The sequence below is a fragment of the Mus pahari genome, chromosome 9 (genome assembly GCF_900095145.1).
Source record: "Mus pahari chromosome 9, PAHARI_EIJ_v1.1, whole genome shotgun sequence".
Classification (NCBI taxonomy): domain Eukaryota; kingdom Metazoa; phylum Chordata; class Mammalia; order Rodentia; family Muridae; genus Mus; species Mus pahari.
The window spans coordinates 90,210,615-90,224,414 of NC_034598.1; the positions used below are offsets into that span (position 1 = coordinate 90,210,615).

Genomic DNA, 13,800 nt, shown 5'->3' on the forward strand with positions numbered 1-13,800 from the left:
GTCATAAATAACCTGAGGCCTGTAAGCCTTTCCCAAGTCCAGGAAGATTCCTGAGTTCTGATATTCCTTTTTGTGCTTTGAGGAAGACCCATTTCCCAGAAATCTCTTTCAACATGTAGTCGCCACCCAGCACTTTGGAGAACCCCCCATCCCTTACCTGCTGTGCTAAGACCAGTATATTCGGGGGATGGGTTGCTGACAGGGGAGGAGGGAGGTGGCACGTCCACAGATGTGGCAGACTTTGCTGGAGAAAATGATGGACCTGGTGAAGGGGTTGGTGGGGTAGCCTCTGTCAAGATGATCTCTTCCTGGGCTTCTGCTGCAAACAGAGAGAAGGTTCGTTCTTAGATCCCAAGCCCAAGGCCACATGCCTTTGAAGAACCAAAAAAAAGGGGGGGAGAGGGGGGAGAGGAAGGGAGGGAGGAAGGAAGGAAGGAAGGAAGAGAAAGGAAATAAAAGGAAAAGAAAAAAACCCGCTTTCTAATCTATGTCCTCTTAGTCAGTCCTTGCTTAACACCCTTCAATGGTTTCCATACACCCAAGTGTCCACTCTAAAGAGGAAGAGATTGTTGATTTCTCAGCATCTGACCAACTTAGCACAGCTAAATTCCTGGCTGTGTGGACTTAAGGAAACAGAAGCAAGTTCTGTCAGTCAGATAGCTACGTTCTGATACTCCTGTAAAGCTCCACTCACCAGTGCTTCCTTCTCCCTTCATGGCTCGCATGAGCTCATTGGCCCGCTCCTGACAATGCAGAGATTCTAGCAAGTAGAGCACGTAGTCATCGAACATCAGGTGAATCAGGTGAAAAGACCCTGGTGTGGAGAGAGCAGACAGAAAGTGAGGCATGCATCCCCTCACCAGGCCAACCGCACACATGCTGCTGTGTCTTCCAACCAGTGCTCAGGAACACAGTCCTCTCTCTCAGGATCTCCCCACCTTCACCATACTCCCAGACAAGCCCATTAGTTCCGCTTGAGAGGTCAGGTTCCCAGCCAAGCCCCCATTCTAGCCTGGGCACTCCTCGCTCTGCCCAGCTCAGCACAGTGAGTGGTGCTCATTCCCATTCTTTCTGGAGCACATCCTATAAGCACATCCATGGCTGCAACGAGCCCTTTAGTTCATGGGTGTGTAGCAATCAATGTACCTGGCACAATCCCAGAAGCAGAATTGAAATCATACATTCACAATCACAGATTTATGGCCCTAAATGTTTTGGAGACACAGGAGATTTTTAGAAAAGGCACCAGATGGGAAAGAGTTGGGATTTCCCAAGGAGTACTCTTCCTTTTGAAGTTGGTAATTCCTTAAGGAGGAGAGTGAACCTTCATTTTAAAGACTGTCCTGTGCACCAGTCTGTATTCAGCATTCTCTGAGGTCTACAGCCAACCAGTACAGATGGTATTGTGATTTCTGTTTTAGCCTACCCTGCCTCATCCCCTTAAATAAGAAAGACAGTTAGATGCACACTGAGTGAGTACTCTGGATAATCTACTCCTCACCCATATGAAGTAGTACTCTGTTACAAAGGGGGAAAATGAGGCTCAAAGAGTCACAAACACGCAAAGCCACACAGTTAAGTGGCAGGTCCAGACTTGAACCCATTGCCTCGGAACAGAAGTTGCTGTTTAATTATGATGCAATGCAATCTTCCCTAGGACAGTGAAGCTTCCGGAGCAGGATGGGATACGTATACACTAGGTGCTTAATAAATGATAACGGTTATCTCAAGAACTATACAGTGACTGTGATTCATTCAGTTACAGTAAAAAAAAAAAAAGCCAAAAGCTAACATCAAATACTTGAAGCATTCATAAGAAATTATTTTATTTGCTAGGATGTTGGTCTAAGTCAACATGGATGGAATTAAACATCTATGAACTAATGAATTAAAACAAAAAGCTCTGGATGATAAGGGGGGTGCCTTACCTAGCAGTATTTGTTCAGGAAGTCCCATAGAGACCATCAACGCACATCCAATAGGTCTCCAATTTCCCGTTGTTCTATAGTCAGGAGCTTTGTAGAGCTACTGCCCCTGCCTACAATCATGCTGTGGTCTCTGAGGCGTGTGCTGTGGTCTAGGGATGCTTGAAACTTGACTTTATAAGGGCCAGTGTCCTTAAAAATCCATTAGGATTACTGGGCAATAAGCAGTTCAGTGCCAGGGTGTCATTGCCACAGGGAAGGGAAAATATAGAAGAAATCCTGGGGTGGGGGAGAGAGAGAGAGAGAGAGAGAGAGAGAGAGAGAGAGAGAGAGAGGAGGCCGAGAGGAGGGAGAGAAGAGGCTGTAGCTCCAAACACAGGGATTTATGAAGATCCCTCCTGTCCTCTGTTCTGTGCCCAGCAGCGTCAGGAACACAGCAGAGCCTCAGCACACATACACTACAGGAATGAAGGAATGGTCAAGCAGACCTCCACTCTACCTACCATATGCACTGGACTAAGCCATTACACCTTCCAATATCACTGTGACAGTTTTATTCTTTTCAGCTAACGTGTGTGTGTGTGTGTGTGTGTGTGTGTGTGTGTGTGTGTGTGTGTGTGCGCGCGAGCGTGCGAGCGCGCGTGCGTGTGTGAAGGTGGGGTGAAGGCTCAGGAAGTATAAACCACTTGCTCAGGCCCTGAGCTAGTGATCACCAAAGGCCACTATGATAAGAGCAGTGGAGACAAAAAGAGACTGTTGCTATATGCTAACCTACTCAACTGCATTTGATAGAATCTAGAATTTTCTTACATCTGGCCTAACTTTCCCAGCTTATAGAAAGTGAGAGCTTTCTAATATGAACATTTGTATACTTGCCATATAGCTTTATGATATGCTTAACAGTTTTTCTGTATTTAAATGGGATGTTTTTTAACTGAAAGGAAAGATCGCCCCTTCCTTGCTATAATTTCCCTGACTCTTTATGTCTGTCTCTTTGAATAAATCAGTAATCTTGAATCTGTTAGGGTTCATGTGTGTTTTATACTGTTACTGTGCACTTATTTCTGTAGAGAACACACAGGTAGCTTTCTAGTGTGATGTAAATGACACATATACTCCACAACCTGCTCTTGACAGTTTTCCACTTGTAGGTCCATGCACTTGATGCTGAATGCTGATGCTAGCGCTGAGTGGCCGCTCACTACCACAGTTTATCCTTTCTCCTGCTGTTGAAAGCTAGGTGGCTGACAAATTTTCATCCTTGAAAAGTGGCTACAATGACTATTTTTGTCTCTGTCTCTTAGTGTGTAGGTCTAGAAGTCCAACCATCAAATCCCAAGAACACCTGCCCATACAGTGTTAAGAGAGAGTGCCAAATTGCCTACCAGAGTGGTTTTCATTTTTACTATACTGTGTTAAGTTGTGGGGCAGAAAGGGTGTGAACTTTGCAGTAACCTAATCACCACAAAGACATAAGTTTTTTTCATGTGCTTATTGAATTTCTTCTTCTGTAAATTGCTGTTTGTATTTGTTTCTTATTTTCTATATATACTGGAGTATTTTTATTAAAAAATAATTATTTAAAGACCAAGGAGATATCTCAATTGGTAAGGACCTTTGTACCAAGCTTGACAACTTGAGTTCTTTCCTTGGGACTACATGGTAGAAGGAGGGAACCAACTTCCACAGGTTGTCCTCTGACTTCCAGATATCCCCAGGCCCCAATAGAAGGATGGATAGGTGGATTGATGGATGGATGGATAGATGATGGATGATAGATAGATAGATAGATAGATAGATAGATAGATAGATAGATAGATAAACCTTAGAGTGTGATTCAATATATTCTGGATTTTAATAATTTCATAGATATACCTATCGAAAAATATCCCTCTTCTTTTGATGTCTTTTTAGAAATACTTTCACTTTGTTTATGGGACTTGTTAAGCACAAGTTTAAAATCCCAATGTGTCATTCCTAGAATGACTGGAGTTCCAGAACTGAGCCCTGAACATGGTAAGAAAACTAAGTCACAAGTGACAAATGGAGAAATGGCGGCATGAGCAAGTTATTTTAAAATCTGAAATTACCATGAGAACAGGTGACCCCAGAGTGGGGGTGCTTAGCCTTGGAGGGCAGGCTGGCAGATGGGCTGTGGCTGCCATTTAATAATTGCCCTGCGGCCATCCAAAAGTACAGAGTGGCTCTGACATCATTCACTCCATCTTGTTGCAGGACTACAGGTACTACTATTTCAGGGCTGTTTAAAACAGAAATATCAGGGTCTCTTCTCCAAAATTTTCATGTGGATGACTTATAGTATCTAACATACACCCAGCAGAGGCAGCCTGGCCATGCCTCTCACACTGAGTATTGTTCTACATTCAAGATAGATGCTAATCAATATATTCATTCAAATGTCAACATTCATTTGGAAGTATTTTTGCTCATGCTTTGTTCTTTGTATGTGTGTTTGTGGTTTTTTAAAAAGAAACTTAAGGTCTATTTTTTGTCATTGTTGCTGTTTTTCATGTAGATATTTCCTTTATGGAAGCTGGGGCATCTCATTTCATTTTAGTCATCCTAAAATTCTTGTCACAGTAAGTCCACGGGTCTGAGCCCCTCCTGTCTCATTAGAAGTCCCTCATACTCTTATCTTGATCCGGAAGTGTGGATCTGAAGATGGGGCTCCCCTCCAGGCCGGCTCTGCTCTCTCTGGGCTTTTGCTTCAAGAGTCTAGCATGGTCAAATGCCACCCTCTGTCACTGAGTGTCGGCTGAGCCTGTCCCTACACCTGCTTGCCCTCACCTTCACAACATCTTCACTCTGCTAACCCTTTAGGTTTCCTTAGAAATTCAAGGGTTAGGTTGTTATATTCAAAGAAATTGGAGACGTGAGCTGGAAGTCCATTGAATTTATACGTTGAAGAGAACTGAGAGGGTTGAATCTTTCTAAACATGAGCCATATTTTTTTTCTTTGAAGGGCTTCTTGCCCCCTGTCTGTTTCTTTGAGACAGGGTTTCATCATGTGGCTCTGGCTGGCTTTGAACTCACTGCGCATCACAAGCTGGACTGGAGCTTACAATGGTCCGGCCTCAGCCTCCTGAGTGCTGACATGACAGGGATGTGTCCTAGCCACAGAGCCTTGCGGATCTTAACCCTTGCCCTTCAGAATTATCAGAAGGTACTTTTCAGACTCACTTGTTACTATGAACAATGCTATTTTTAAATAATAGTTTGATGTTGTACTAAGAATATCAATTATTTTATAAAAACAAATGTAACTTACCAAGACTATAGTAGCTTATAGACTCTTGTTAAAGAACCTTTATTATGTTTATTATGTGTATGCACACTTGGGGGGGTGTGTATCTGTGTGTGTGTGTGTGTGTGTGTATCTGTGTGTGTGTGTGTGGAGGTCAGAGGACGAGTTGTGAGACCCAGTTCTCACCTTTGGTGGGTCCTGAGGGTTGACCTCAGGTAGTCAGATTGGTAGCAAGTCCCTTCACCCACTGAAGCATCTTGTCAGCTCTGGACTCTCTTCTCTTTGTCTCTCATAGTATCTCTAAATAGATGATTTTTTTGTGTTTTTCTTCCAACCCATATATATCCTTTTCTAATTGATTTGCTAGACTTCTAGTACATATTTATTGGAGAGTATGAGACGTTATTCCTGGCTTTTTAGGGCTTAAATGGGAACGCTTAAAGTACATCGCCATTTGGCGAACTGTTTATTGTAGAGATTTTACTTTATTTTTTTTTTAAAGATTTATTTATTATTATATGCAAGTACACTGTAGCTGTCTTCAGACACCCCAGAAGAGGGCATCAGATCTCATTACAAACGGTTGTGAGCCACCATGTAATTGCTGGGATTTGAACTCAGGACCTCCAGAAGAGCAGTTGGTGCTCTTAACCACTGAGCCATCCCTCCAGCCCCTGATATAGAAATTTTAAAATGCTTTTTAATATTCTCTTTCATTTCTTCTTTACAAAGTATCTCAGAAGTCATACATGGCAAGTGACTGCAAAGAAATGTTTTCCTTTCTCTATAAACTATAGGGATGGCCACATGACATCCCTTTTTAATCCATGGATATGGGATGCTGCTTAGCCATGAGTAGGCTTTGAATCATACTTGAGATTTTGGCAGATCCCTATCAATCATGATATCTGACTATCTATCTATCTATCTATCTATCTATCTATCTATCTATCTATCTATCTATCTTACTGTGTGTATATGTGAAGTGGGTGTAAAGGCACACATGTGCCACTGTGCACATGTGTCAGTCAGAGGAGAACTTCTGGAAGTCAGTTCTGTTTAGTCTGTAGGTCCCAAGGGTCAAGCTGGGATCATCAGCTATGGCAGCAAGCACCTGTACTCACTCCCTGAGACATTACACCCACCATTACCCCTGATTTTAAAAAGAATAGGCTAGGCTTGGTGGCATACACTTTTAATCCCAGCACTCATGGGGCAGAGACAGGTGGATCTCTGTGAGTTTGCTCTCAGCCTGGTCTAAACGGTGAATTTCAGGCCATCCAGGGCTCCACAGAGAGAGACTGTCCCAGACAAAACAGCCTGGATGAACTAGGTCTTCTCCAGCTTTGCCTGTTGGAATCAATGTAGCTGAGTCCCAGCGGTCTTTTCTCCAGCTCTCCTGGCCAGGTTTGAAGTTGAGATTAGCTCGTGAAATGGATGTTTTGCTTTCCAGTTTTAATTTCTATTCTTTCAAATGGGTGATTTTCACAACTCAAGGATTATATATACCCATCATTGTGGCTAAAATGGAGGTGCCTGGCTCTTTTGCCTGTTACGTTCACAGGAATAGACTTCCTCGTTTAGTCTGATGGTCATTTCCACTGTCTGGCTGTTTTGAACCTTACCACCTATGTTCTGTATCTCCCCAGGTTTTGCCATATCTTAAATGTTCATAGTATTGAATTTCCCCTGTAAGTTATGATTGAGTTGTCATAATGACAGTCTCTTCATTCATCCTATATATACATTCTACGTGTTTACTCTAAAAGCATATATAGATAGATATGCATTTCTGGCAATCTGAAGTTATTTAGTAGTTCCAGTAGAGAAAAGACCTCTCCACGTTTCAATTGCTCCTTCAGCATTCATTTCTCATTACTCCACAGTCTATATTTTCCCCTAGAACTTGACTTTGTCTTTGTAAAGAACACACATAAAGATTAGTTTCTGGGCCATTAATGGGTCTCAGTGGGTAAGGTGCTTGCTGCCAACCCTGAAGACCTGAGTTCAATTCCCAGAACACAAATGGTGGAAAGAGAGAGCTGACCAAGGGTTGCCTCTAACCTGCACACTCGGGCTGTGTGGCATGCCTCCTCCCCTGCCCCCCCCCATAATACATGCATACATACATACATGACAAATGTAGAAAGGAGTAGCTAATTAAGCTTGTTTACATAAATGTTTCTCTCATATGAAACAGGGCTCCCCAATGTATATCCTTTGCATTAAAGATTAGGGGAGGGAAGGTCTAGAACTCTTGAACCAACAGACTGGGAAGGAACTTACTGTGTGCCCTAGACCCTTGGACGGTCACATACAGACCCGAGTCACCCTGGGTACTAATCACAAGACCCTGTCCAGGTGATGAGATGGCTGTTACAGGCCTCTCTGCTCTGGGGCAGTTTGTTAGGTAACAGTGATAATCAGAAAATTGTTGTTTCTCGGGCGCCAGCCTGTCCTTGCCTTTCTTTTCCTTCTTGCTCAAGTACATCCTTTTGGATGTATGTTTGGGGTGCCAAGTTCTCCTGGTCTTTAAGTAACTGGGTGTGCCTTCCTCTCGCCCTCTCTCTTACTCAGCCGGTGGTACTCGTCCTCAGCACTTCTAAGATGCCGCTCCACTGTTCCCGGCCTCTGCTAGGATTTGCAGCAGTCTAATGAGTATTCTTTTCTCTCATCGCTTTACATTTTAAAATAATCTTCATTCAAAAATTGAAAACCATGATTGTGGATAAAATGAAGCTGCCTGGCTCTTTTGTGCCATCCTTGTGAGTCTGGGTCACAGTGGTCAGAATGAGTGTGGGTTTTATGGTGAGACAGGCAAATCTGGGTTTGAACCAGCTCTGTCATGCTGCCTCCTTGAGCTTGGGCGAAGAGATCCAACAAGCTCCCTTCCTACCCTCGGGGAGGGAACCTATGTCCATCTGCCTTGAAGAGTTAAAGTAAGACATAAATGATCTTATATGTTTCTTAAAATACCTATTGTTGGCTACTGTTTGCCTTACTATAGACCTAATTCTAGGAAAGTCCTTATTAAATTCTACCCCAGCTTCCTCACCTGATGTACTGGAGGCAGTAAGAGGAAAAAGATACTAATATAACGTCTAAAATCTATTAGGCTCTCCGTAAACATGATTTAGTAGTTCCCCTCGGTATTGAGCTGGGAAAGGCAGGTGAGTCAGGGTGGTTTATTGGAAGAGCACACACCTGAGCTGAGGAGGATGCTCTCTCCCTGGAAAAACTCAGTCTCTTTTGCAGGTCCTCCTTCTCTCTGGGCCTAGACCAGGGACAGAAATTCACACTCTCATGACTTGGAGAGGGTCTGAGCAACAGGAGCAACATCGGGTCCTATTGTTTAGCAGGCTCTGGATGATGGGAAGCCAGAACTCCTGAGTGCAAGGAAGCAGTTTGGAAGACCCTATCACTGTGTCCAGGTCCCTGACAGATGCACACGGGGCCTCCCAGCCCCAGCCCAGGAGGTGGCCTTTGATGCTGGACAATAAAACAAGCCTGTAGAAAAGTGGCACTCGGAAGGATGCACAGCCCTGCCCCGACGGCTGTCTTTTCAGATAGTTTTGCTCTAGAGTACATCAGAAGCTACTGTCACTTTCCAGACGTTCACAACAGTGAAATAAATGGGCATTTGGTGAAAGGGAGACTCGGGTATACCCTGAACGGAAATCAGATCAGTTGACTATGGAGGAGTAGTTTTTGAGACAGAAGCCTTCATGTGGCAAACAGCACCAGGACCAATGTTTGTCACCTGTTACCTTTGCGAACTTCTTCCGGAGACACTGTTTACAGTAGAAAAGTCTGGCTACTCCGGATCAAAAGACAGACCCAGAGAAAAGGCATTAGGGAGACGACAGTGAGAAGCAACCAAGGGGAATGAAGTATCACCTATCTTCCAACCGGGTTGCTCTGAGGAGGTGGAGTCTGCCAGGGTCCTTTGGGGTATTTCCCAAGATCACTGTGGCGGCCAGCCTGCCAAGCTGGCACTCGTACGAACCGCACACCATTTACCATGCTGAGGACCTTGCAGGAGTTATAAGATACACAGAGCTGGCCCATGCAGCCGGGGAGGGGGCCAGGGAACAGGGGGCTCTTTTTCCTAATTAGCTGTTTTCATACAGCCAACGCATGACCCAAACACAGCCACCAACTGGGGCTTTGACACATACAGGCAGAAAGGGGGAGCTGGGCTTTTGTCTGCCGCACATTCTTTCAACTTGCCTGTCGCCCCAAGCTGCAAAACTCAACAATGAGTCAGATGAGCTGGACCATTTCAGAGTCTGCTGAATGGACTTAGAGGCAGGCATTGTTTCAAACCCACTCAAGGCTGAGGAAAATACCGTAAGAGTGAAATCAGGTTAACGTCTCTCTCTTCCCCGTGTGTGTGTGTGTGTGTGTGTGTGTGTGTGTGTGTGTGCGCGTATGTAACTGAATATACCTTTCTGTGCCCTTACTCTTACTAGGCTGGCGATATTTGTCCTCGCACTTATAAAATGCTGCTCACTGCTCCTGGCATCTGCTAGAATTTGCAACAGTAATAATTATTCCTTTCTCTCATCACTTTCAATTAAAAAAAATCTTAATTCAAAAATATAAAAGCATCATTATAGATAAAATAAAGTTGTCTGGCCCGTTTGCGCTATTCACCTGAGTCTGGGTGACTGTGATCAAAATTTTATACATATTCATATACATGTATATGTATATTTGCCATTTACCTGAGTTTCCAGCAGATCTCAAAACAGTGTGACTAGAAAGGAAATAAGCCCACCTAACCCATTTTTAAAGAGTCATACATTTCAGGAAAAAATTCAAGGTATTGATAAACCACAATTGTTTTGTCCAGGCTTCCATTTTTGCATTGATTATTAACTCAGCCAAAGCAAATGACCTGCAAATGAAAACACCAACAGAAAGCCCTGCCTTTCCTGTGTGATGGAGCTCGGCTGTATGCATATTCCATGCTCCAGCACAAGGAAGAGTGAGGGATAAGAGAGGAGGGGAGCATGCTCGCTGTGTGCATGTGTATGCATGTGCATGCATATGCTTGTGTGGAAAACAGTCTCATCATTGCTTTTGAAGCAATGAAAGAAAAATGTCAAGATACCACTCAGCCATATGTCTAAGCAAAAGCAGTCACACGCTAATGATCTTTCCAGAGCTATGAGTAACATGTGCTAACACTAACCCTCATGGGCTGCAAGCCATCAAAATGCCACATCTGATGGTACTGCCCAGAAAGCGGTGACCAGAGCATGTCCATACCTCTGCTCAAAGAGAGTTTATCTGTAGCTGAAGCATGGGGAGGCTCAGAGAACTCCAGGGTAGAAGAGGAAGCGATTGACCAAGAGAAGGCCTCTCTGAGTGGGTCAACAGACTTCCTAAAGAATGCGCCTGCCTTCTGCCTCGGTGGCACCTCACTGTATGACACACCTTGGAAATGGTACCAGGTTCATAAAATGTAGAAGGAAAAGTGTCAGATTAAAACCCCGGAAGACGCTGAGGATGGATTGGCTTAATCTGAAGTTCTAAGAAGTGGGATCTTGTCTACACTTGCAGGAAGACACCCTAGGAGCAATTACCCAGACACTTTCCCAACGCCCCTGGGAGAGACACCAGGAAAACAGAGGCCGGTGTTTGAGAATCTTGAATATCCAGATGATGTCTTTCTATGGACAATGTGGATGATCATGATCAAACACACTGCTTCTCTACTGAAAAGCGGGCAACTGTGCCCTACAGGTAGCACACTATCCTAACTGAGTGGGGGACCAGGTTTCTACCTGCAGAGACAGGACCTGGAGATGGATCTCAAGCACCATCCCAGTGGAGGATAGTAAGTAAGGACTTGGGGTGACCCAAGGGACCAGGAAAAGAAGGGATGCAAGTGCAGAAACCCTCTTCTAGAGAGTAGGCAGAGTGTATTGCTGAAGAAATATTAATCAAACATCACAAGTCAGTCTTAAATGAGAAGCAGGAGAACACTACCCTGGTGTGTCAGTCCCACTGTTTGCAAAGGCTTAAACTCCCAGACCTGTCTGTACCATCTTAGATCAACCACAGCTGGTGGAGTTCTGCAGGACCCCCCCCCCCCATGGAATGGCAGACACTGGGGACACCTGGTGAAGAGTGCTTGGCCACTGCCCCCATATGTCCTTAAATGCTGGCAGGTCTCTCTGTCAGCAAACCTCACTTTCACAGGGGCTGCTTCGCTACTCCACTGTTAGCATTCCTTCAGTGCTCTCTTGCTGTCAGAAAAGCCTAACAGTGTCGTGCCCCACCCCCGACAGATGCCTTCCTGACGTCCCTGTGGCCTCAGAGACGACAGCCTGTGAGGCTGTGGATGACTTCACAGAGGTGGACTCAGTACAGAGTCCAGAAAAAAGTGTTTGCATAGTGTGTGTGTGTGTGTGTGTGTGTGTGTGTTGTATGTTGTGTGGTGTGGTGTGTGGGGGAGTATGGGGTATATGTATGGTGTGGTGTGTGTGTGTGTGTGTGTGTGTGTTTGTGAGTGTTGTATGTTGTGTGTTGTGGTGTGTGGGGGAGTATGGGGTATGTGTATGGTGTGTGTGTTTGTGTGTGTGTGTGTTTGTGTGTGCATATGCGTGCACGCACGCTCTAGCATGTATGGCACCAGAATAGTCTTACCGAAGCTGGGGGCACTGTGCAAGGTCATGTCCCGGATCACCCTCGTACCAAAGCAAGACCACATCAGCAGGAACTGTTGGGCTACTTTCTTCAGGGACCCTTGTCTCTTGGCAGCCACCTACAAGCAAGTAAATGGCTTTATTCCTTCTGTCTTTTGTTCACTACTGGCTCTGAAAAATGAGGGAAGGCCTGTACACCTTCAAAGCCTCTGAAGCTGTGAGGTTTGTTTTTGTTTTTAATTTTTTTGGTTTTAGCAGAATAAACACATGAATGAATGCAATCTGACCCCAAGACACTGTGGACAGTCACAAGGGGACACACACCTGGATGAGTCGGGAATAGGAGACCGAGGTTCCTGTCTCTGCCCCTCCTCCTCCCAGGGTGGCAGGCCCAGGGCTCTGTGGGTGCTGTGGAGTATTAGGCAGCTCACTCTGGGATTCTCTGCTACTTAGGTGTCCATAGAGACCAGCAACCACCTTCAGGAGCCATGGCTGCCCCTTCTGCTCTGCCCTACCAACCTTCACAACGCATCGGTCTACCATGGTATCCAGCCACTCTATGTAAGACTCGATGGGGGACTGCTCCTCCAGCAGGTGGTCAAACTCCTGGTACACTGTAAAGGAAGCAGAGGCAGACACACCTTACTCAAGTTGGAGTTCCGTAGAGGTGTATTCTTAAAGGCACAGCTATCTCTCGTAGCATGTTACCATCTTTAGCATGCCTTTACTACCTCATCAATAGCACTGGCTAGCAGCTCAATACGTGTCAAGTCTCCTTTGCTGGTTCCTCTCTCATTGCCGGTCAGCATTGTTTGGTACGTTATCTGTGCTGTGGCTGGAAAGCCTTACTCAACCATTAGGCGCAGGGCATTACCATCTCTTGCACTCTGTCCAGGGATGGGGCACACACAGTGATCGTAATGTTTTTGCACCACTATTCTATTGGGTAAGTAGCTTGCCCAGCCTCTCAGTGCCAGGGCGTGTGTACTGACTACATACTAATCACATGAAGCTGCCTGTTGCTCCCGCTGCCCTGCCTTCAGCATCAGCTGAGGAGACTAAGGGTAGAAGTACTCGGAGACTGGGAAGCACTGTGGGAAGCAGGTGTCAGGCTGGGGCCACTTGCATGGGCCATCTCTTTCACTGCATGTTTTCGGTGTGGGTTTTGGAGTGGAACTAAGTAAATATAGACACAATTTAAGATCTCTATATGCCTCTTTTCTCCATGAGTCTGAGCAGTTCTTTCCCAAGTGAGACAGCCAGCCAATGTGTTCTGTTTTGCTTGGTTGGTGAGTTCTCGAAGGAGCCAAATAGTCCTGATGCTTAGCATGAAGTCGGGCTTTAAAAGTGCATCCATCTTTCTCAGATTGTAGATGAGGTGTTTGGTGGCTAACATTGTCAGTTTGACAGAATCTAGAGTCACCTGGGAGATAAACCTCTGGGACTGTCTGGAGGGATTATTTAGATGGGTTATCTTCAGTGAGAAGACCTATCTTAACTTGGAGGGGAGGCACCATTCCATGGACTGGGGTCCCGAACTGAACAAGCCCAACTTTAAGCTCCCACTGCCACACCCACCCCACCATGATGGACTGCAGCCTTGAACTGTGAGCCAAAATGAACTCTCTCTCTCTCTCATTGGTTTTGCTAGGGTATCTTACCACAGGGATGGGAAAAGTCACTGATAGAAGGTGCTGTGTCTTATTGAGACTGATTGATCTACTCAAAGCCAGAAAGCAAGTGAGTTACATGGCAGAACCTAGAACCAGCTTTTAGATGTGACTCTGGGGTTCTTTCTCTGTGTCTGGGCTAGTGTACTTTAGTCACTGAGGGTGACAATAATGATTATATAGTAAAAGAGCCCCTCCCCCCAAAAAACCCAACCCCAAAACGAAAACCAACCAACCAACCAACCAACCAACCAACAACAATACCCTCCGCGCGCGCGTGCGCG

General features: G+C 45.2%; 1 protein-coding gene across 2 annotated transcripts in view; it reads right to left on the minus strand.

Moving 5' to 3' along the window:
• Rfx4 (regulatory factor X4) overlaps positions 1–13,800 on the minus strand; it is a 155,140-nt gene that overhangs the window by 26,113 nt on the left and 115,227 nt on the right. For both annotated transcript variants that reach the window (XM_021205782.2, XM_021205780.2), the window contains exons 12-15: positions 12,366–12,460; positions 11,848–11,965; positions 695–814; positions 158–319 (exon numbers count right to left, since the gene is read on the minus strand). In XM_021205782.2, coding sequence (XP_021061441.1) covers positions 158–319; positions 695–814; positions 11,848–11,965; positions 12,366–12,460 — 495 coding nt within the window. The remainder of the gene's footprint in view (positions 1–157; positions 320–694; positions 815–11,847; positions 11,966–12,365; positions 12,461–13,800) is intronic.